General features: G+C 40.5%; 1 protein-coding gene across 1 annotated transcript in view; it reads right to left on the bottom strand.

Annotated features, from left to right (window-relative positions):
• hectd2 (HECT domain containing 2) overlaps positions 1 to 23,080 on the bottom strand; it is a 166,255-nt gene that overhangs the window by 118,531 nt on the left and 24,644 nt on the right. The window contains exons 2-4 of the mRNA XM_041209368.1: positions 22,848 to 22,977; positions 4,606 to 4,744; positions 1,346 to 1,448 (exon numbers count right to left, since the gene is read on the bottom strand). Coding sequence (XP_041065302.1) covers positions 1,346 to 1,448; positions 4,606 to 4,744; positions 22,848 to 22,977 — 372 coding nt within the window. The remainder of the gene's footprint in view (positions 1 to 1,345; positions 1,449 to 4,605; positions 4,745 to 22,847; positions 22,978 to 23,080) is intronic.

Genomic DNA, 23,080 nt, shown 5'->3' with positions numbered 1-23,080 from the left:
TCTTATTTTTCCATTATTTCCCTGTATGATTATGTGTTTGTGGTGCATATATTTGTCTACGAATCTAAGCACACATACCAGCAGCAGTCACCGGAGAACAATCAAGAGTAATAACCTTAACAAATTTTGCCTTTTTTGAATCTAAGGTCAACTATAGTAACCCAGTTTCTGCCTTGACTGAAAACAGCTAACCTGTTGAACTCTGGTCCCTGCGCTCATGCTACTCAGTGCACTCTGGTCTCTATTCTACACTGAGTATCGTCCCCATTTCAATACCATTGTCTCACTGAGAAAATCTCAAAGTGATCTGATGAACTGGGGGTCAGAGTTTCAGCTCAGTTTATTAATATGAAATATTTTAATAATTTAATCAATGTTTCTGCTGGGAATTATTTTACTACACATCCTGTGTTAACATATCTGCCATGCTAAATCAGTAACTCTTTCAGTTTAGCTTAGCTACATCCCACTTTCACTAAGTCAGGCCATTATAACTTCTTTTTAAATCTTCCAGCAGAAAATAAAAGGTAGACTTGTGGGCAGCCAATGAAAATGTTAACAGAAACCACTGGAAACAAGCTCATTTCTCAATCCTAATGTGTAAGCTTCACAAATGTTCAAGAATATCTGAACCTAAAGAAAATATTCCATTATTTCTATGCCCTAATAAGTGCTGGTTGACTAGAATGAACAATATCATGGCTAACTCCACTTCCTGTCTAAAAATGCACATATTTAGGTTTTTCCTACTTACTTTGTTGCTTTAGTTTACTACTTTAAGTATTTTTTTTATTATGCTGGCAAAATATTATGTACATTTCATGACTCAGTGGATTATTTTACACACTCTTCACCTTATGTCTGTTAAAGAAAAGTTTACCTACTCTGTTTAGCTGGATTTTCACATATTCAGCAAATTCAAGTTTAATGTTATTGAAAATGTTAGTTTAAAAAATGGTCCCTTTGGAAACCATGAACAAATCAGGTTACATTTAGAAGCAGATTGTAAAAAGACAGTAATATGTTTTTCTGTTCTACTGGCAGCAATTGGATCCAAGTTATACCAGGAAATTGAGTCACAATTAGACACCAATAGAAAACAAATAAATAATTATTTTAAGAAGCAGTTTATTGTGATTTACATCTCCATTGGATCACTGCATTTTATAGGAACAAAACATTGGCGATATTTTGAAACGTGCTTCATTATAAACGGATACCAAACAACTTTAAAATAATCTTAAAAGCCAGATTATCCATTCTGTGCATTTAGAATCAATGAGTGTAACACCTAGCCTGGAATTATTACTGGAGCAAAATGAATCAGTGTCTGTGGCCTGTTTACCTTGAAAGCTGCATTAATTTCCAGGAAAGAATCAAATGTTGTTGAATAAAAATCACGTACAATTTTCCAGTCTCCTGAAATCTTGGCCTTTTCTACATCTTCTCTATAATCAAAAAAAATACTTACAATTTGTTTATCAAACTAATAAGGTTTAGCTCAATTAAACATCTGCATTATTGAATGATGAATGGTTAATTATGTTCTTAATTATGATCCGCTTTGGTTCACAATAATATCCTATAAAACAGGTCTATCTTGACTTCCAAGAGCAGATAAATCATGTTACATACAAATAGCCTGAATACAAGCAACATATAATGCTATTAGTTCATGACTTCTGAATTGTAAAATTACCTACCTTGTAGGGTCTTTCGAGCTCTTCGAATGATAGCAATCCTCACATTCTGCTGGGACTTGAATAGTTCTGGAATTTTACTTTTTTTTTTCTTGCCTTGATGCTATAGAGACCATTTCACTAATGACTCTGTGAATCTCAGATCCCACCATATAAAAAAGCCTAGGGCCCATACTATAGTTCAGTTGATTTTTGACCTACAGATTTACAAAAACGACTTGCTTCAAAGCGTCTTATACATAAAATCATAATGATTGCAAAAGGGCTTATTGTGATGATCAGTAGGGAATGATGATGTGAGAGGAATGATATTATTCAAAAATGAAAATAAGGTGAAATTTGGCTTAATTCAAACCAAGAGGTGTCTTCAAGGTGGCTGCCTTGAGACAGTGTCAATACAAGGAGCAAATGGAGACCATGGCCTGGCTAACAGGGGCAGGTTACACATGGGGGGACAGAGTTTTGCATGGGAAACTCTGAAGACCATTTTTTTTTTTGTCTTGGGCAGGCTTCATGCCCAGAAGTCTGCCTGACTGATAAACTCGACCTCCGGTTAGGTGGGGGGAACTCCAGAGCAGGAGCAAGTATCTTTGATCCACATTCCCCTGGGGGTGATGTGGGTGGTGTCGGACTGATCCCCAAGCCTGTGGTGGGCTTTGATCCCTGACCCTGAGTCTTTGTATGGGATGAAAGGGAGCTTGGGGGCTGCGGAAGTGCTCCTGTTCTTCCCGGCTCATAAGCAATGCTGTAAAGACATTTATCTTCTCCTAAAGCTGTCCTCGCCTCCCTACAGATATCACGCTTACTTAAGGCTTGAGAAACAAGGGTGGCCACTGCAAAACCTGCAAAGGAAATCAGAGGCTATTGGCCTCATTAAAATAATTAAACTGCCAACCCACTTCCTGGAAACATGTTGGTTGCCTATCCCTTGTCTTGCCTCCGTTAAACATGAGAATGGGTGGGTTGGAGGTAGTTTGGGATCAGCTTCAGCTTTCTGGGTGTGAAAATACATCCCTATGGAACAACTAGAACGGTCTTCAACCAGAACTCGGGGATGCTTCCTTGCTAAACGGTACCATAGAGAAAATACTCCACTTACTTGTTCTGTTATTGGTGAACAAAGATAACTTCCCATTACAAACTCTCTTTCCTAACCACCAACTCCATCCCTATCCCTGGCAACTGCCTGAGCTGAACCACACTGTTCACAAACTAAGTGTTACATGAAATCGAGATGAGCTTCCCATCACATACCTGAACTCATTGCCCATTTCCACCTCTGTAACATCCTGTAACATCTGCAGGCTCAATTCTGCTCCCCCGCACAAACCCCTCCACATGCTGGGAAGATACTACTCTGATGATTCCAGTGACATTTATGGAAAAAGTCTACTGTTATCACAGGTATGTTTGCTAAACCTTGACTTTCAGAAGTTGTGCTTCATAGACCAAGCTCTTCAGATAATACATATGAGAGCCAGCCTCTCTTTCCATCCATAGAGATTTGAACTAGCAATCTCACCTTTTCAGAGGGTAAATGATAATGTTGTTTCAATATCTTAACACACTGATGTTCATGATTAAGACTAGTGATGCATGACATACCATGACGTCTGTAGTGTGCCATGGTGAGCACACCAAGTGACTGCATTTCAACTTTTGACTTCAGCGTTTTTCTTGAAAATCATGCTACTATCAACAAATTTGTCTTTTGGTTAGGCTGGGATTAGTTAAATAACAGCGGGCTATAGCTAGAGCTGCAGTAACGGCAGTAACACCAGCGGACTACAACTAGAGCTAAAGCAAAGGGCTGGATTTTTGTGGGAGATCCTGACTAAGTAGACGTCCCCAGCCCTCACTTGTGAGAGCAGGACCAGTGGAACAATCTTCTGGGAGGCAGCATCCCATTTGGCTGCCTCTGCACTCATCATTTTATTAAAGACAGTAAGCATGTACCCAAGGTTGGAGGCCTAATTTGAGGGCTGGGAGCTCTGGAGCCTTGGCAAGCCCACAGGAAGAGGTGGGCACTGTGGAGGTAAGTCAGTGAGCAAGGATGCTTCAACATGGAGGTGCTTGCTGGCCAACACAGAAGGGCTGCACTGAAGACTCATGAAGCCTGTAGGAACATTGGGGTGGAAAGGAAAACCCTTTGTAGGATTGGACATGATCCTGTCATTGGACCATAGAGCCCCAGTTCTGATGGCATCCCTCTCCCCCACCCCAGCCTGCGCAGCTAGGCCACCTCCAATGAGCTGGCAGTCTCCACATGTAGCAGTGGGGTGCTCCACCAATGGAAGAATGGTGAAGATGTAAAAATCACCCCTAGTTGGGGCCTTGACTGCCCTAACTGGCTGCCAAGCTCAATGGAATGGGCAGTCGATCCTGTTACCAGCCTGACCTTGGAAAGCTCCCTGGTGGTGGGGACATGTCGGTCAGCCATCCTAATGTGGCCCTCTCCTATTTTCCTGCCCCAGCCAACCCCCACACCTATTGTCTCTAGCACTGGTGAGCAATAGCTATCACTAGTAATTCCATTTTAAATTTCCAATTATTTGAAAAGGCAATTCATGTTTGATAGCAGCAAAGAAAATGCCATTAGATTTGCCACACAGATTCTGGCAGTATGTTTCCAAAGCATTCGAAACATGTTCCCTCATTTCTTGTGAAATTGTCCCACGACTCCAGTAAATTTCCTGGAACAAAAGTTTTATCTAAGATTGCAAGCCCAATTGCATATTAATGTTTTTTGCTTCAGCTCATATTTTTGATGTTACTGTGAACTCATAATAAAAAAAGTTAAGTTTTAAACAGCATTCTAAACAGCAAAGAACACAATACAGAAAGTGAAAATAGGAAAACTGATTTAAATATTTACTTCTAATTTCAGTCAGTTCTAAATACTTACTGAAATTCCCTCAATGTTTTGGTACAAGTGGGAAGTATAGGTTCAGGAGGGAATGGGGCTTTCATTTCAGGAGGCAAAATCTCTATCGAGATACGTTGTTTTTGACGTACATCTAGGTTAATAGGTGGAAGCTCTCGCACTGTGAGGAGAGGAGAGGAAAGAAATATCATGTCACAACTAGCTTACAGGCTAATAATTTGTCTTTAATAATATTTTATAATGTGCCCAATTTTTTGTTAAACTACAATAAGAAAACAATGTAATCTGGGCATAAATAACTTTGTCTCATGATTCAATATAAAGATATACTGAACACTTTTTTTAAACAAAAACAGAATTACCTGGAAAAACTCAGCAGGTCTGGCAGCATCAGTGGAGAAGAGAGTTGACGTTTCGAGTCCTCATGACCCTTCGACAGAACTTGAGTTCGAGTCCAAGAAAGAGTTGAAATATAAGCTGGTTTAAGGTGTGTGTGTTTGGGGGGGGGGGGGGGGGGGGGGGGGCGCGCGGAGAGAGAGAGAAAGAGAGAAGTGGAGGGGGTTGGTGTGGTTGTAGGGACAAGCAAGCAGTGATAGAAGCAGATCATCAAAAGATGTCACCAACAAAGAACAAAAGAACACATAGGTGTTAAAGTTGGTGATATTATCTAAACGAATGCGCTAATTAAGAATGGATGGTAGGGCACTCAAGGTATAGCTCCAGTGGGGGTGGGGAGAGCATAAAAGATTTTAAAATATTTAAAAATAATGGAAATAGGTGGGAAAAGAAAAATCTATATAATTTATTGGAAAAAAACAAAAGGAAGGGGGAAGCAGAAAGGGGGTGGGGATGGGGGAGGGAGCTCAAGACCTAAAGTTGTTGAATTCAATATTCAGTCCGGAAGGCTGTAAAGTGACTAGTTGGAAGATGAGGTGTTGTTCCTCCAGTTTGCGTTGGGCTTCACTGGAACAATGCAGCAAGCCAAGGACAGACATGTGGGCAAGAGAGCAGGGTGGAGTGTTAAAATGGCAAGCGACAGGGAGGTTTGGGTCATTCTTGCCGACAGACCGCAGGTGTTCTGCAAAGCGGTCGCCCAGTTTACGTTTGGTCTCTCCAATGTAGAGGAGACCACATTGGGAGCAACGAATGCAGTAGACTAAGTTGGGGGAAATGCAAGTGAAATGCTGCTTCACTTGAAAGGAGTGTTTGGGCCCTTGGACGGTGAGGAGAGAGGAAGTGAAGGGGCAGGTGTTGCATCTTTTGCATGGGCATGGGGTGGTGCCATAGGAGGGGGTTGAGGAGTAGGGGGTGATGGAGGAGTGGACCAGGGTGTCCCGGAGGGAGCGATCCCTACGGAATGCCGATGGGGGGGTGAAGGGAAGATGTGTTTGGTGGTGGCATCATGCTGGAGTTGGCGGAAATGGCGGAGGATGATCCTTTGAATGCGGAGGCTGGTGGGGTGATAAGTGAGGACAAGGGGGACCCTATCATGTTTCTGGGAGGGAGGAGAAGGCGTGAGGGCAGATGCGCGGGAGATGGGCCGGACACGGTTGAGGGCCCTGTCAACGACCGTGGGTGGAAAACCTCGGTTAAGGAAGAAGGAGGACATGTCAGAGGAACTGTTTTTGAAGGTAGCATTATCAGAACAGATGCGACGGAGGCGAAGGAACTGAGAGAATGGGATGGAGTCCTTACAGGAGGCGGGGTGTGAGGAGCTGTAGTCGAGGTAGCTGTGGGAGTCGGTGGGTTTGTAATGGATATTGGTGGACAGTCTATCACCAGAGATTGAGACAGAGAGGTCAAGGAAGGGAAGGGAAGTGTCAGAGATGGACCACGTGAAAATGATGGAGGGGTGGAGATTGTTTTTTTAAACAATTCACTAAGCCCTTTCAAATCCGCAATGAGCCACCCTTAGCTTTTCTCTCTTCTGCTGGATCCTTACTTGGACTAATGTATTTATTTGGACTAATGGATCCGGGTTGCACGCTTGTTTAGGGATGACCGAGTTGGTACCATAGACATAGCAGATCAGTAGACAGTTCTTATGTAGAACACATTATATTCAAAAGGAACTCGGCAGCAACACTTGTGAACTTACAACTAAAATCCTGTCTCTACATGACAGACCCTTATTCTAGACTATGCACTGCTGACAACTGACTACAGACTACTAAGGAAGCCTGTGCTACTCTGACATTGGATAATAAGATCATGTGATCTTCTACTATAACATTCTTCTTAAAGGTATATCACACATCAGATTACCACATCTTCCTTTGTTATCTTCCTATTTCTACTATTTCTCTCAAGTCACAAACCATACCAGCTTAAAGGGCTGACAGGCAATCTTGTTTCAATCATTGGCCAATACGATTATCAGTTACATTGAAGTTTCACAAAAGCAACTTGAAGTTTATCCTTTCTTCCTTCATGAGAAATACCCAGCCTCAGTTAAATGTCTTTTCATGATGGCATGATTGTGATAAGGGAAGCACTAGCCTACATCTACATCCCATCACTCCATGTCTTAACATGTTGGAGCTTTTAGTGGCTGATCACCACAAATAGCAGTGTTCTACATTTGTAAAATTTTCAAAACAGTTCTGGCAGTTGTAATTCTGAGATCATTATTGATGTTAACTTCAACACATGGTCTCAGTTTGGTGAATCATTGCCCCATTGTAATGTAATTGGCAATTCAACAAAGTATTATATACTGCCAGATTAATATGTAGAACAAAACATACATGCGGAGAACGTGGTGCAGTAACAGATATGAAAATGTACTGATGAATCCTAAATTTGTTCTGTTGACAGGTCATTGACCTGAAAGGTTAACCCTGTTTCTCATTCCACAGTTGCTGTCTGACTTGCTGAGCGTTCTCCAGAATTTTCTTTTGTCCCAACTATAACTGGTGGAGCAACCTTTAGTAGGGCAAAAGTTCAAGCACATGCTCAATTTTGCTCGAAAATGCTGATATGCAAGAACTGGGTCAGAAACCTTTAATGTCCACGCAAAGTGCAGTAGACATGCATAAAACCTGTGTATTGAAACCACTTAAAATGCCCTTTATACCCAAAATACAAAGGCGTTAAAGATTTAATATATAGTACTTAAATCCAATACAAAAATTGATATCCACTACATGTAAAACTTATTAAATAGAGTGGAAATTGAAGGAGGAAATGGAGTAAAAAAATGACACTAATTGTTTGAAGGACAAGTATAAATCGGACTTGAAACTCAGGTTTACATCAAATCAGCTGATATTGCAGGAGATATTCTGACGAAATTTTTCAGTAGACATCATCACTAAGAGATTTTATCTTACGTTTTGGTAGGATATACTACTCAAAAGATGGAGGATGAACAAATAATGAAATTTACATATCCTTACAAACTGCTTCTGTGGCCTGAATATTTGCAGAGTTGGAAGGGCTCTGTGTCTTAGCCAAAATGGCCCCAGAGCCCCAATTCCAGATATCCCGTCCCTGAACAGCACTCTCGCCCACATTAAGGTGGGGGGGGGGGGGGGGTTGCTGGTGGGAATAGGAGAAACAGGGGCAGACCATATATCACACATCGGCAGTTCACGGAGGCAGCAGCACATTTAAAAGTGCAGCTGCCTTTGTTACTGGGAATTCCAAAACATGGCCCACGGGCATAGACATCTGAAAAAAGGTCTAAACCTACTAGGGTTTATTTGGAGAAATCCAGGTGCCCTTTGGGATTGGTAAGAGTAAACATGAATGTGTGTGAAAAATGGATAAGGTTAGTGGATTTTAAAATCTCATTTAAAAGTCATTTAAAATCTCCTGTTCTTTAAATTTTGAAAAAAAAGTTGAAAAACAATTTCATGGTTACACTTTCAGTAGATGGTTGTTGATAAAAGCCTGAAAATTATAATTATATAATTCATGCCGCTTGACCACTTCTACAATCTATTATCACAGTATGGGGTGGGGGGTGGCGTTGGGTGGCAGGGTGGTGTTTTCTAAGTTCACAATTTGACTGATAGCTCCAGGTGGTCATAAAAAGATTACCCATCTTTGACGTGAGCCTATGCATATAAATAAGTAATTGAAGGAATTTAAATGTATTGAATGGGCTTTAAATCAATGTGTTTTTTAACATAGTGAAATCAGTAATAGATCCTTAGAAACTTATATTTCATCTCACCATGGCCCCTGAGGTCTGCCCATGGTGGATACTGGGTGAGTTGGCATGGAGGGTGTAAGGGCAAAGGGTGGTGGGTGGGGGTTTATGGGTCAGCATGAGTTGGCACTAAGTAGGCGTAGGGGCTATAAAGGGCCATGGGATGAGTGAGAGTGTCATGGGCTGCCTTGAGTTGGCACTAAGTTGGTATAGGAGCTGGGGTGAGTAGTGGGGTATAGGTTGGCATGGAGTGTATAGGGACCATGGGGGTGGGTGGGCGCATGAGATAACAAGGGTTGTCATGTGAGTGGTAAGGGGTGTGAGGGCTAGAGGGCTATTTTTCGTTTTACTGCTTTTATTGTAACTGGGACAAAGTCCCAGAACACTAAAGCAGCCCTTTTAAGCAGTCCATCTCAGCATTTGGTAGCCTCTGTGTGGGCATTGTTTCTTGGGTCAGCAGGCCCAGCACCAGGTATCTACCCATCCCAGAATGAAAATCTGAAATTTTGAGTAAGTTTCTCCCAAGTCCGGAAATTTCTTGACTCCGATCTGTACTCCCAACTCCAGAGCAAAAATCTAGCCCTGTGTTTCGTTACCATTAGGCTACTGGTGCACTGGGAAAAATTTGCCACGCTTGTACACACAAGCAGATGGAGGACCATTTCACCACCTTCCATAAACCTCTATTTCTTTAGATGATATAGTAAACATTTTAGCTGGTACAATTGCTGGGACTACTGCTCCCTTGTGTAGTGAAGCATTCATTAAAAAAGTTAAGAAATGGTAGCAAAGAATCTGAACTTGATCACCACCAAGATGTCTTAAATTGAGTTGCAGCAAGTCCATTTAAAAGCCGTAGGAAATTAAACCACTTTGGCAGTACTCAATGTGTGTTTATAATGGTTCCCACCATGCCTGCCCCCCTCCACCTGCATCTCACCCACCCCTTCTGGCCTTTTCCCTATTGATAAATGCACTTACTTTGTGGTATCATGATGCCTTAATTCTTGGTAACAATGGAAGACATGCATCAGACGATATGGCACATGCTGCTAATAGATGGAAATCTTTGGTACTCAATACATCATCACATATGAAACTATTTTGAGACATTTAATTGAAAATTGGTAACCAATTGTTATGACACAGCAGTTTGGTAAAGGCTGAGTTATTTAAAATCCCAGAGGGAAAATTTAAACAACTGTCATAACCTATATTTTCAATTGGTATGTTTTGGGTTGCAGCTCTAAATTCAGGAATAAGACCACCAGTCCTCGAGAGTTTTTTTATATCAAACTAAATGAAACATTTATTAATTTACAACAAATTAAACAGATACACACTGCTACAAATTATCATAACTTTTAACAAATTCCCAAGTTAATCTCCACTAAGGCAAAAATTATCAATAGACTTAAACAGACACCAGGCAAAGCATTTTCATCTTATGAATTCAAAATGAGGTTCCTTTCAATTTGGTTACTTTGCAGACAGTTGTAGGCTTACAGCTGCTTAGATATTACATGCCTTCACCCACTCGCTACCGCACTTAGTGCAGATCTGGGACGATTCCGCCCAAAATATTTTGGTAACTACAAGTATTTATTTTGCACTGATATTAAAGAAAACTTAGGCATTTATCAGAGAAAAAAGTGTAACCAAAGTTCAAAGTAGAAATACAAAGTACAAAACCATTCTTCAAATACACCGTGCATCATAGGTTTGAATAAATTTGGAACAGTTTAAATATTTCTCATCACTTTATTTCCAAGGCAAAATAGTTTGTTCTCAATTCAAGCACAAAAAACATATGGACCAAGCTGACTATTATTTAAAAAATACAATTTAGATTTGCATAATATTAAACTCAGTCAACTCAATTTTGTAGCACTGCCTTGAGATATTACAATGTCACACTATCAGACGTTGCTTGGCAAATCTAATTACAATAAGGATAAATATGTTCCTTCACTGGAGCTGGCTTTAACATGTTCTGAGATTCTTGTTGCTGTGGTAACGGAGTCATGGACTCACTGCAGTTCAGTTGCTAAGGACAGGTTTGGAACCTGAAATCCTTTCTAAATGTATTTATAATGTGTCACACAGGGGCCATGGAAAGAGAATGTGGTATGAAATCAACAATGGCATTCACCTCTAGGAAAAAAAACCCTGTTACTTGGCAACTAATACACATGTATTCAAAATATATCTGTTTGAAATAAAATGTGTCCAAAAGTTCAGCTTGCGAATGACAAAAATAGGCATTAATTTAATCTCTTATGCTGCCATTTGTAAGTAGCACTGCACATTTTGTGAATTTAAGCATAATTCAATTAGAGACTTTAAGGCCTACTAAAATTTATTATCTGTAAATACTGAAAGCAGTCTTAATGCGAATATTATTTTAACATTTCCACAGGAGCTAATAAAATAGTAGATTAGAGTGAACCAAGCACTTCCTGCATAATCATGCTTTTGAACTTGCACCAATGCTGAAATTAGTTGACAAAGGATCCTGCTCATGTGGAATGTTTGTACAAAGCATAGTGTCGTGTGCACACAGCTTTACATGACACAAATATTGCCCAGAAAAACAATGGGGTCCTATAGCATATTAAACAACCTGAGCTTCAAACAGTTAGTCAGAAAAAAAGTGAAGGTGCATCAGGAAGTTCAAAGTACATGAGGTGACAGGATACAGAAGATCTGAAGAATTATTAAAAGCCCAATTGACAGTTGAAAACAAGTAATCTGCATTTATTCTATATTCATCTTTGAAATGGTAACTGAAGGCGCTACAAATAATTTAAAACCAGTCAAATTCATGGCATTTTTTCCCCTAAAGTAGTTGGGATGGGAACCATTTAAATTAATCCCAGTATGTAAACAAAATATGTGGATGTAAATAAAATTTTTAAACATTGCTCAAGTACAAATTAAATTCTCTCTCTCTTCTGATCACTGTCGCTCTGCTTGTCCACTAATGCTTTCTGTCTTGCTCTTCCTGTCTTTCACTCTCTCTCACCTCTTATTGAGGTCTCTTCATCTTTGTCCGTGACTCCCCGTCTTAATCCTTCCCTCGTCCAAGCTTTTCCTTTCTCTTCTCAATATCTCACATTCTCTGCACACCACTCACACTCTTTTCTAATGTTTTTCTTTCTACTTATGTCCGTTGCATACTCTCACATGGTTTCTTCCACTTTTTCCCCTTATGTCTAGCACTTATTTTTCTGTACAGCTTTGCTCTCACTTGCTCCTCTCACTTTACACAAAGAACTGGAGTGAGGTTTGGGGCTCCCAATCTCTGAAGACCCAGAAACCTTCTTGTTGAGAATAGATTGTATCATTTGGCTGCCTTTATATACATGGGTAGTCAAATTGCTAGGGAACAGAGATTGGAGCTGGAACTTGCCGAGAACAGGAGGACAAGTGGTTTGGCTGCAAGGACAGGTCATCTGGTCAGGAGAACAGAGATTGATTCCTGGTGACCACGTGAATGATAATACTGTGTCATATAATTAACATGAGCCAATCACATCTGTGGAACAAGGCAGATCTATATGGATAAAAATCTTTATTTTTTTCCTAAAGGCAGAATAAATGGAATTGCAAAATTTTAAAATGTTACAGAATCATTTAATAACTTCTGTATTTAAAGTGCAGAATTGGTGAACGGAGCAAAGGTTGTGCCTCTGCTAAAAAGTGAACCAGAGGTTAACCTCAGACCTACAGAGTGAAACTCAAACTAGGTTTAAGGAGGAAAATTTATGGTGCGCAGAGAACGAATGTTAAGACTTTGCACATGACCACATTCAGAGGAAAGCAAAGATTTAATTCTTGCAAAGTAGAGAGGCTGAGGTTGGGGGCTTGACATGTCACCATATTTTCAGAAATGGGAACATCCTATTCAGATGGTCAGCAAAAACCGAGTGAAGAGTACTAATAATCATTTAAAGGAAAACTGAAAATAAAAAGGAGTTTAAATCAGAGAAGACTTGATTTAAGGTGATAATTATAGATAAACAGTAAAACGTTTTTCAAAAAGCCAATGCTTGTGGAATTGGTTGTTAGAATGAGGTTGGAATAGTGACTATGGGATCACAGTTAGCATAGACCAATGTTGGAGGTACCTTATATTACATTCTTAGACAGAGTTTTTTTATATATATACATACATATATATATATATATATATATATATATACACACACACACACATATATAAAGCAGGAATGGAATTGCATTGTCAGATTTAATATTTTTGCAAACATAAACATGAAACAAACGCCTGCAGGACTTCTTTATAAGAAGTTGAAGTCTCATCGATTCACTAGCTCGCTATTACTTCGTTGGCAATAGCTAAAACTGCATGGAATAATGTACTGACCTTTAGTTTTTTTTATGCAAGCCAGAAGTGGTTCTATACTCAGCAATTATTATGGCTTTCTTTACCATATTTCTCCACCAGCTAGCCCAAAAATGATCGATAAGGGTTGAATAGAGAAGACAGGAAGGTCAGCACTGTTTCGCATGTATTTGGGGTCTAGACGGGGTTCTTTAGGGTTTGTCTGTTCTCCCAAAGTAAGCTGTTGAGACTGTAGTTTGTAAAAACCATTACTCTTTATTTATAGCTACTCTATACATATTGAGAACTCTGCATGAGGTCAGAACTTCTGCTCCCCAATCATGTGGTATTATATCATCGTTATATCAGTATCATCTGCTTCTGATGTTAACCCTTTACTCTAAATCTCTCCCAAGTCTTCATCCCACTTATATACATCCCCAAGTCCCAAACATCTCAAGGTTAGTCTCGAGTTGCCTTGACCAATCTCCCTGATCTTGTTCTGATCTCTCCGAGAGTAATGCTCATCAGCAACTTCCGCTTTATAAATTAGCTTCAGTTTTAAGCACGCCTTCCTGCTCAGTAAATATTCTTGATTTTAGATGACATAGATGTTCAGTGATTTTGTTATCTTTGTACTTCAATTTTGTCAAGTGTTGACCTATTACTTTCAGTGCAGTCCCACCAGGACCGTGTAACTTGATAAGATGAAGGCTGTAGCGTAACGTGCTTAAGCCACTTTGTCTGTTAAGGCAAACTCCACCCCATGGCTAATTTAAACCCTGAGGTGTCCATCCACTTCAAGTTGAATGCTCCAATATTTATTTTCAGTTTCATTTACTTCCCCTAGGAAAGTTCTTTCCTTGTTCTGTCGTTCTTCCACTTCTTGTATGCAGTTGGCTTTAATACTTTTTCCTTCTTTTTGCAGCCTTTGTTTTAAATTGGCAGACAATTTTAAAATATCCTAGTTTTCCACAGTTGCGGCACTCTGCTCCCTCTGCTAGGCATTCTTCCCACTTGTGCAGGTTTTTCGTGATGGTCGGCACACTTTTCCCCATTTTTGCGGGCTTCTGCGTTCCCTCTTTTGACCTGCATACTGGATGGCCTCACTCATTTATTTCTATGGGACCTCACCTCCCCTGCTAACAAACACTATTTTGCTTGCTGAGCTCAATTTGTCTCTTAATTTGTACTGCCTTGATTAGAGTTAAAACTTCTCTCATTTGCAAGAGACCTGGTAGAGCTTCTCTAAGATCCCAACTGCTATGCAGTAAGGAATCAATTCTTCCCTCAATATTCCATAGGTGCAATTTTCAGCTAATCTGTACAGATCAGTATTGAATGAATCCATGCTCTCGCCTGTTTTTTTCTGCTTGTCAAATTTTGCCCTTGCTATAATTAAATTTTTACGCACATAAATATGAATTAAATGCCTGCAGGACTTCTTTATAAGAAGTTGAAGTCTCATCGATTCACTAGCTCTCTATTACTTCACTGGCAATAGCTAAAACTGCACAGAATAACGTACTGACCTTGAGTTCTTTTTTTGTGCAAGCCAGAAGTGGTTCTATATATGGAAAACGTCTTTCTCCAATTGTCCCAGTGTTGAGCCTGTTTGCCAGCCTTCAGCGCTCCAGAATGGTTCTGGGGTGGTATTGTGGATTCCATGCTTGTACTAAATCCTGGAACTGTTGCTGCTTCACTGGTGTTGCTTGTTGATTCTGGTCAGACTCTGGGTCTGTGTCTCGGCTTATATCTATGGTACCTGTGAGGCTGACTTTTTGGTGAGTTTTGAATCCATTCCTTTCATCCTCCTTTTAAGATCTCTTGATTTGCCAGGTCTACAGCTGCTTCTTGGGAGATTTTTCCAGGTCTTTTACCCACTCCTTGTTGCCACCCCTGCTGCTACCGTGTTTCATTGTGCGTTCAGAGTTTGACAGGGTTCTTTGAGGCTTGCCTGTTCTCCCAAAGTAAGCTGCTTGAGGCTATAGTTTCTTAAAACTATTACTCTTTATTTACAGCTACCACATACATATTGGGATCGCTGCATGAGGTCAAAACATTTGCTCACTCCAGACGTGTTACTCAATCATGTGGTGTTGCATCATCATTAAATCAGCATCATGTGCTTCTGGTGTTAACACTTTATAAACACCTCAGCATGCTAAGAGCAGAGGGAATATTCCAGGGAAATGATCTTCACTTTAGATAATGTTGAATCGTCATAGAACATTAGATCCCCAAAAACTTACCCAATAGCATGTACACACTTGCTTGTATGCTATGAACAAACTTTAGCTCCCCATATTAATACATCAACTACAACACAATATGCTAAGTTGTGACAGCTGAATAAAATATCTTCCCCAACATCCCAATAAGTTTGCCTGACAATATCACAAAAATACTTTGAATTTGAGTGCTAAGCAGAAGAAAACTAGCTAGTTTTGGTACAATGAAATTTAACTGCATTTCTCAAGCAGAGGTGCTGCAGAATAGTTTGAACAGCATAAATCAAAGGCTACTGCAGCTTTACGAGCAAAGAAAATTGAAGATTAACATTGACTTATAGCAAAACGAAAATGTTTCTGTCACTAAGTCATCATCTAGTAATAACCTGATCCATCTTCGGCAACTTCAAGTCCATGTCACTAAATGTTAAACTGAAGGCAGCTTCTGAGCAGAGGGCTTGGAATTTCGCAGGTTAAACTTTGAAGCCCAGTAAGTGGGTCAGAATCCACCATCGCAGCTGAATTGAAATAATACTTTGAATATCAGGTTTTGCTATTCCTAGTTGCACAACACAGGTACCCAGTTTTATTTAAAGGAACAGTCCACAATGGAAATTGGAGAAGTCAGGAGATGTCCATGATGGATGCTGCACACATAAAGCAAGGGCAGCACCCAGATTCAATGAAGCATCACTGAAATTACTGATGAGTCTCAGTCAGGAGTAGGAGGCTTATACTTTTCCTCATTGATGGGAGGAAGATACTTGCTGCTCCGACAGAGAAGGCTTGGTCGAGGTGAGCAGCAGCAGCGTTATTCCCAGGTCTTTGATGCAGTGCAATAAACGGTTTAATGATATAACCAGGTTAGGAAAAGTGAGTACATTTGCTGAATCATCTACATCCTATGGCTTAAGCCACACCTCCCTTATTCAGTCTAACCAAGTGTAATGCATCACATGGCTCCTCAAACCCACTCAACATTTTATGCACTTCTCATTCACCACTACTACTCACCCCAATCATCCAAACCTTATGCAAGGTGATGCATGTGTCCCATAGTCATCCTCCCTGAATACAGTGCACAATCATTAGGTGAATATCCCACCTTCAAGTCTATTTCTTCCTTTGTAGGAGAAGAGCAGACAAAACACAAGGGAGAGGACCGGAGGTGGGTGCCACAGCTCACTTACAAGAAGAATTCCTGGATATAGGTGGCACAGAGAGAGATGTCGGAGATGGAAAGACAGGGAACGTGCAGATAGCAGATTTACACATCTCCAGCATTGATTCACCTGATTTTATTTCATCAATGACTGAACTATATCTAAAGAAAGAGAGTATGGTCATTGCCAAGATTTAGGCTTAATGACTAAATTATATCTTTCCTTTGTCTTCCACGTACTTTAAATATACAGTATGTGTTGCAGAATATTCATGACAAGGATTCCTCAGATGACCTCATTCCTTCTGGGAGTGTACTGTCACATGGTGTACATATGTGTATCAGCACAAATATTTGCACTTCAGTGAGTCCAGTCAGGGACTAAGTTGGGTTTTCACCTGATGATTTGCAACCCACAAATGAATATTGGTAGTCACTACAGGCAGGGACAGCTAGGATAATCTGTCAAGTGGTGCAATCCTCTCCAAGACTGGGGCTACTGTGGAGAAGGAGAATGAGAGCTGCAGAGCTCTCAAATAAGTTCAAACAGGCTATGATCATGGCTGAGCAGATTTTAGATGTCAACTTGTTTGCTGCCTTAAACAGGATACCTTATTTATAGCTTTATAATGCATTACTGGTCGTCACTAATTTTGTTTGTAACAGGCTGGTAGGAGTGATGTGGTGCTGGCCCAGGAGAGGGCTGATGGTGAAAGGGAAAATGAAGTCAGGAACTCCACACAAAACACTCCCTCAGTAGGTCGCAGGCATACTGCCTCATCTCCCAATAACCAAGTCTGCCCTGCGCTGTATTTGGCGGGTCCTCAGTAGCTCTAAAGCAAAAAGGGCATTGGCCAAAAGCATACCAGTAGTCAGAGTAGGGATCTGAGCAACCTGTTTTGACGTCTTCTGAAGCGACAGAGGTAACACCATGTGGAAGCAGTAGTAAGCAAAACATTAAATTGTAATTCAAACTGGTCATTTGATAGTACAGAACTTGAATATTGCTGAAGAGAGGCACGTTGCCAAAGCTTTTCTTCTTGCACTCATCAGGATAAATGCAAGAATGCCAAAGTTCAAATAATCACAGCAACTTATACCAAAGGAGGAAAGAGTTCTGATTTTTTTGGCAAGTTCAACTCAGATTGGCTGAGGCATTGCCATGGAGAAAGGATTGGGGAGCCATAGGCTCTCCATGCTCTAGGTGATTAAAAAACGCAAAGTTTCAATATATTCCTTTTGTTGCAGAGAATGAGCCCCTGCAGACGAATGTATGTCGCTTCCAGCAAACATAAATGAACCGCATTGTGAACGTGACTGATTATCTTAAACTTTGAAGCCCAGTAAGTGGGTCAGTTGTTAGCATAGCTATTGGTGCACTTAGGAATTTTCAGCAAGCGCTGCCCAATCATGGAATCGAACAGTAGGTGTTTTGTTTGGGGTTCTTCAAGCACAGGCTAATTGAGTATGATCTATACTCTGCCTATTCTGAACAGCCGGAAGAACATGTTGTTTGATTCAATCAGCAAATCATTGGGACATATATCCTAAATACCTGGCATCACACTGGCACTGAAATTGTAATTCACAGAGGGTATGCACATGGGTGTTTGGCAAAATGTTATGGCCTTAAGCTTCCTTTTTGCATAATGAACATAAGATTTATTGATTAGCACCACTTCCACATCTTGTCCATTATTGCATTCAAAGTGCCAACTTGCCCTTACATTTGTTTCACAATGTTGAAAAATGATAGGTCCACTGAGCAGAATATGGGTGAAGGATTGTTTACTATAATGGAATGAAGGGTGTAAGGATGGGTGATGCTGGTGGTGGGAATGGGCCAGAGAATTCCATTTTTTAATGTTTCCCCATTTGAGTCAACACCAGCTGAGCATTTATATCTTAAGTGCATTCCTTGCATCCCAAGTAGTAATGCTAGCAGTTGGTCTGGCAGTGAGTACTCAACCTTCATCCCTCATTCGCTATGTCCTCCTCTTCTAATGAGGAGGATGTTCATTCTCCACCATCTGTAATCCTCTCTGCTGTTCAACATTGTGTAGGATGAAGCACAGCATCATTCTGGACACCCTTGACTACAGAAGGAAGCCTTCTAGTTCTATCTAGGTACCTGAAGACCTTCTTCAACATCCCAATAGATTGGGATATATATTAATGACTTGGATGAGAGAAGCGAATATACTATCATCAAGTTTACGGGTGATAAAAATAGGTTGAAAGGCAAGTAGTGAGGATAGCACAAAGAGTCTACAGAGGGATACAAATAGGTTAAAAGTGAGTGGGCAAAAACTTGGCAGATGGAATGTAATGTGGGAAAATGTGAGGTTATGCACTTTGGCAGGAAGAATATAGGAGATGAATATTATTTTAGATGGAGAAAGACCACTGAAAGCTGCAGCACAGAGGGATTTGGGGGTCCTCGTGCATGAATCACAAAAAGCTAGCATACAAGTTTAGCAGCTAATAGGGAAAGCAAATGGAATATTGGCCTTTATTTCAAAGGGAATGGATATAAAAATAGAGAAGTCTTGTTAAAACTATACAAGGTACTAGTTAGACCACACCTAGAATACTATGAACAGTTTTGGTCCCCTTATCTGAGGAAAGATATAATGGCATTGGAGGCAGTTCAGAGAAAGTTCACTAGGTTGATCCCGGGTATGGAGGGATTTTCTTATGAGGAGAGGTCAAGTAGGTTGGGCCTGTACTCATTGGAGTTTAGAAGAATGAGAGACGATCTTAATGAAACGTGTAAGATTCTTAAGGTGCTTGACAGGGTAGATGCTGAGAGGTTGTTTCCCTTTGTGGGAGAGTCTAGGACCAGAGGGCACAATCTCAGAGTAATGGGTCGCCCATTTAAGACAGAGATGAGGCGGAATTTCTTCTCCCAGAGGGTAGTGAATCTGTGGAATTCTTTACCGCAGAGGGCTGTAGAGGCTGGGTCGTTAAGTATATTTGAGGCTGAGACAGACAGGTTTTTAATCAGTAAGGAAATCAAAGGTTATGGGGAATAAGCAAGAAAATGGAGTTGAGGATTATCAGGTGAGCCAATATATCATTGAATAGCAGAGCAAACTCGATGGGCCGAATGGCCTACTTCTGCTCCTACGTCTTATGGTCTTACATCTGATGGTTGTCTGGCTCCTGTTGTAGCACTCCTACACCTCATTCATTGGGTACCTCACAGGCTGCATGAGCCAAGTATGAAGGAGTATTCCTGATGCCCCAAGAGCCAGCTCTCAAGTCGGATTCCTGGAACAAGAAAGGTCTGGAATGTTGCAGTGCTGCAGTATGAGTGCATCGTTGAAGCTCCCAAGGAATTGGACGCACACCTGCATGAATCTCTTCTCGTGGTTCCACACCAGCTGCACTCTGATGGACAAATATTCCTTGCAGTTTATAAAAACTCCTGGTTCCTGTGTTGGTGTTACCAATTGCCACGCGTGTACAATAGATTGCACACTGTACCTGGGGACATCAGAGTATCTGCTCATTCTGGGTACTGCCAACACACACAAAGTTTACACAACTCCCAGAACTGGGAAACAGTCCATTCATCACCTATTTTATGCATTTACGTGTATTTGAATGAGAGATCCTGAAGATGTCTCCAGTAGCACACTGGAAGGAACCAAAGGCAAAATGATTGAAGGCAGTTAATGCTTGCTATCAGAGCCATCATGCAGCAGGGCTTCCAGGAATCTGCAGATGAGTACCACCACCCAACATGGCAACTTCAGCCTGTGGAAGCATTGCTCTTCTAAGAAGTCAGGGAAACTGAACCTCTGTAAACTGTAGATTCTGTGACATCTGTAGAGCTTATGTGGCTCCCTCCTGTGCATGTCCCAATCTCACTACAGCCATCATTGCTGTTATGGATGGGAATGGTTTTCCACTTCTGATGTGCTGTCGATACATCCAACATACCTCCTGTCCTGGTCTTATCGGTTTGAAAGTCTCCAAAGTTTAGAAAGAGCTGTATCAACACAAGAACTCTCTGCCAGCCTTTGTCAGAGGAAGCTGAGACATCAGCTGTAATAAATGAACTTTTATTCAGGTTGGCCAATTACGGATTTGAATACCCACCTACTCAATTGCAGCTGAAACCTGCCTCTGTTTCACTGGCCAGCTCCTGAGCCATGCAAAACCTGAGGTGGGCAGGTTAAATTTGAAGCTAAGTAAAAGTTCATTGAAAGGGAGCTCATTAATATCTCCTCAGGGCATTAACGACAGCAATAATTGCCCACCTCCTGCTCTAATTAAAGCCCAACTTTGGGGAGCAGATTACTCAAGCATTCAAATATGCCTCTGTTAAAATCAGAAGCGGACATGTTGTAACTGAATTGCAGTCTCAATCTAAAATTTGCTTCACTTATAGCTGCCCACCCTCCCCCAAACCATCCATCCTTGTGAGTTAAAGTTCTTCCAATTTCTTCACTGACCCCCTCTCCTGGTCTCCCATCCTCAGTAAACTGCAATTTATTCAAAGTTCAGCTACCTTTTCATTCGTTCCCATCCTTGTTGACCGACATTGACTCCCGGTACTCAGCTTGATATCCCATCCTGCACCTATAAGTCCTCAGATGTTGACCTTTTAGGCATTTTCTGCCCTCCACCCCCCACCCTTCCGGTTAATCTCCTTGATCTTACTCCCTGGAAATCCTTCTCCCCACTCCACTTCTTTATCCACCTTTCAATGCCATCTCAAAACCCATCTTATTAATCAAGCTTTTGTTCATTTCACACAGCATATCTTGCTGTCTTTTTTAAGCTTCCTTTTATATAACTTTTTATTTTCTGCTGCATCCAAATCCTGACTCTAAGACCATCATAATCAGCAAGGAAATTATGGAGTTCTGGAAATCTGATGCTGGAATGCTTTTATGCTAATATTACAAGATTTTTTTTACATTTTCTGCATATGAAAAAAAATTAACCAAATGCAGCGATACTAAAAACGCAATGTCTTCCAGGTTTAAAACAAATTGAAATAATGGGTTCACTAAATAAGCCAAATATTGTTTAGTGTTATATTTCCTGTAATTTTCTGATTTTCCGCCATTAGTTCTTCCTGTGCCTCTCACACACACTCTATGCCTTTCACACACTCTCTATGCCTACTGCACATTGTTTTCATTGTGGTGTTATTTTAGATTCTTACATCCACTTATAACAAGAACTACTTATCTGAACTTGTTACACCGCAAATACACTCAGTGATGTTGCGGTGTCACATTTTTGAATGAATCTCTCAGCTTCTTAGCCTATATTGCAGAGAAATCCCTGTGTTCCTAATGCATTTATTTCTCTAGTAGACAAATTACACTAATATCATAATTTAATGGCAAAATCTAAAGTAGAAAAATAAGGACACAATATGACTTTAAAATTGGGAACAAATTACATCCACAGTCCCCGATCCAATTATCATTTGTCCTTCAGCCTGTTGTTGCACAAAGATTACACTTGGTCCTGACTCAGTATGCATAATGCCACTGGAAATTTAATAGCAATATTAAACATCTTAGATTTGCACACACTTCCCGTTAATATTTTTCCACATTATAAATTCCCAATCCATATTTAGAATGGAAACTGCTTACAAGTACTTATCACACTGCCAATGCATCCTCCAACTACCTTTCCCTTCTTGAAGCAACTGTTAGAATTTTACTTCATAAGTAAAGTGAGTTAACTAAGTGCAGTTGAGAGGGGCTGGAATACTAATGCACTGCACAACAATAAGGTGAGTTTTATTTGTTACAATTCCTTATGACTTCTCAAAATTAGGAACAGAGGAACATGAGGAGGCCATTCAACCCAGTAAGCCTGTTCTATTCACTTGGATCATGGCTGATCTGTATCTTAACTCCATCCACTCACCTTGGTTCCATAGCCCTAATACCTTGAGCTAAAAAAAAAACCTAGCAATTTCAGTTTTGAAATTTTCAAATTGACCTAGCCTCAATACCATTTTGAGAGAAGAGACTTCCAGATTTCCATCACATTTAATGTGAACCAAATGGCCTTCCTTCTGTGCTGTAACAATTCTGTGATCACTCCTGAACAGCCTAATTTTAAGGCTTCTGAAAGGGTGACACAAATTCTGGGAGCAAGTTCAAAAGTGCCATCAGCAGAGTTCAGAGAACATGTCATCAGCTTGACCTTTGGGTGTACAGTGTGGAGGTCCCAAAAGAAAAAAAATCATTTGAAAAATGAAATAAGAATCACATTTCAAAATGGAGCTCGAATTATTTACAAAATGCTGCCAAACAGACAAAAGCACATTTGAACACAACCTCACAACAAGCAGCAATCAACATTAGTCTAGAGCAGACATTCGATTACCATGTTTGGCATTAGGTAAGACAGCTTTTGTGAGAGAACTGATGCCACCAATGGCTTCCTGCTTCTGGCTGATGGTGGAGATAAAGCTGCTAAAAGTTGGAAATTGGATTTTGGGGCCTCTTTCACCTCCCTGCAACAAGACAAGCAGAAGTAGCCTGATCAAACTTTTTTGAAAAGTTAGTCTATAACAATTATTACAGTAATAATTGATAACATATATGGCTAGGTAACTA

The sequence above is a fragment of the Carcharodon carcharias genome, chromosome 17 (assembly GCF_017639515.1).
Source record: "Carcharodon carcharias isolate sCarCar2 chromosome 17, sCarCar2.pri, whole genome shotgun sequence".
Lineage (NCBI taxonomy): Eukaryota > Metazoa > Chordata > Chondrichthyes > Lamniformes > Lamnidae > Carcharodon > Carcharodon carcharias.
This window is presented reverse-complemented; position numbering and strand designations above follow the sequence as displayed.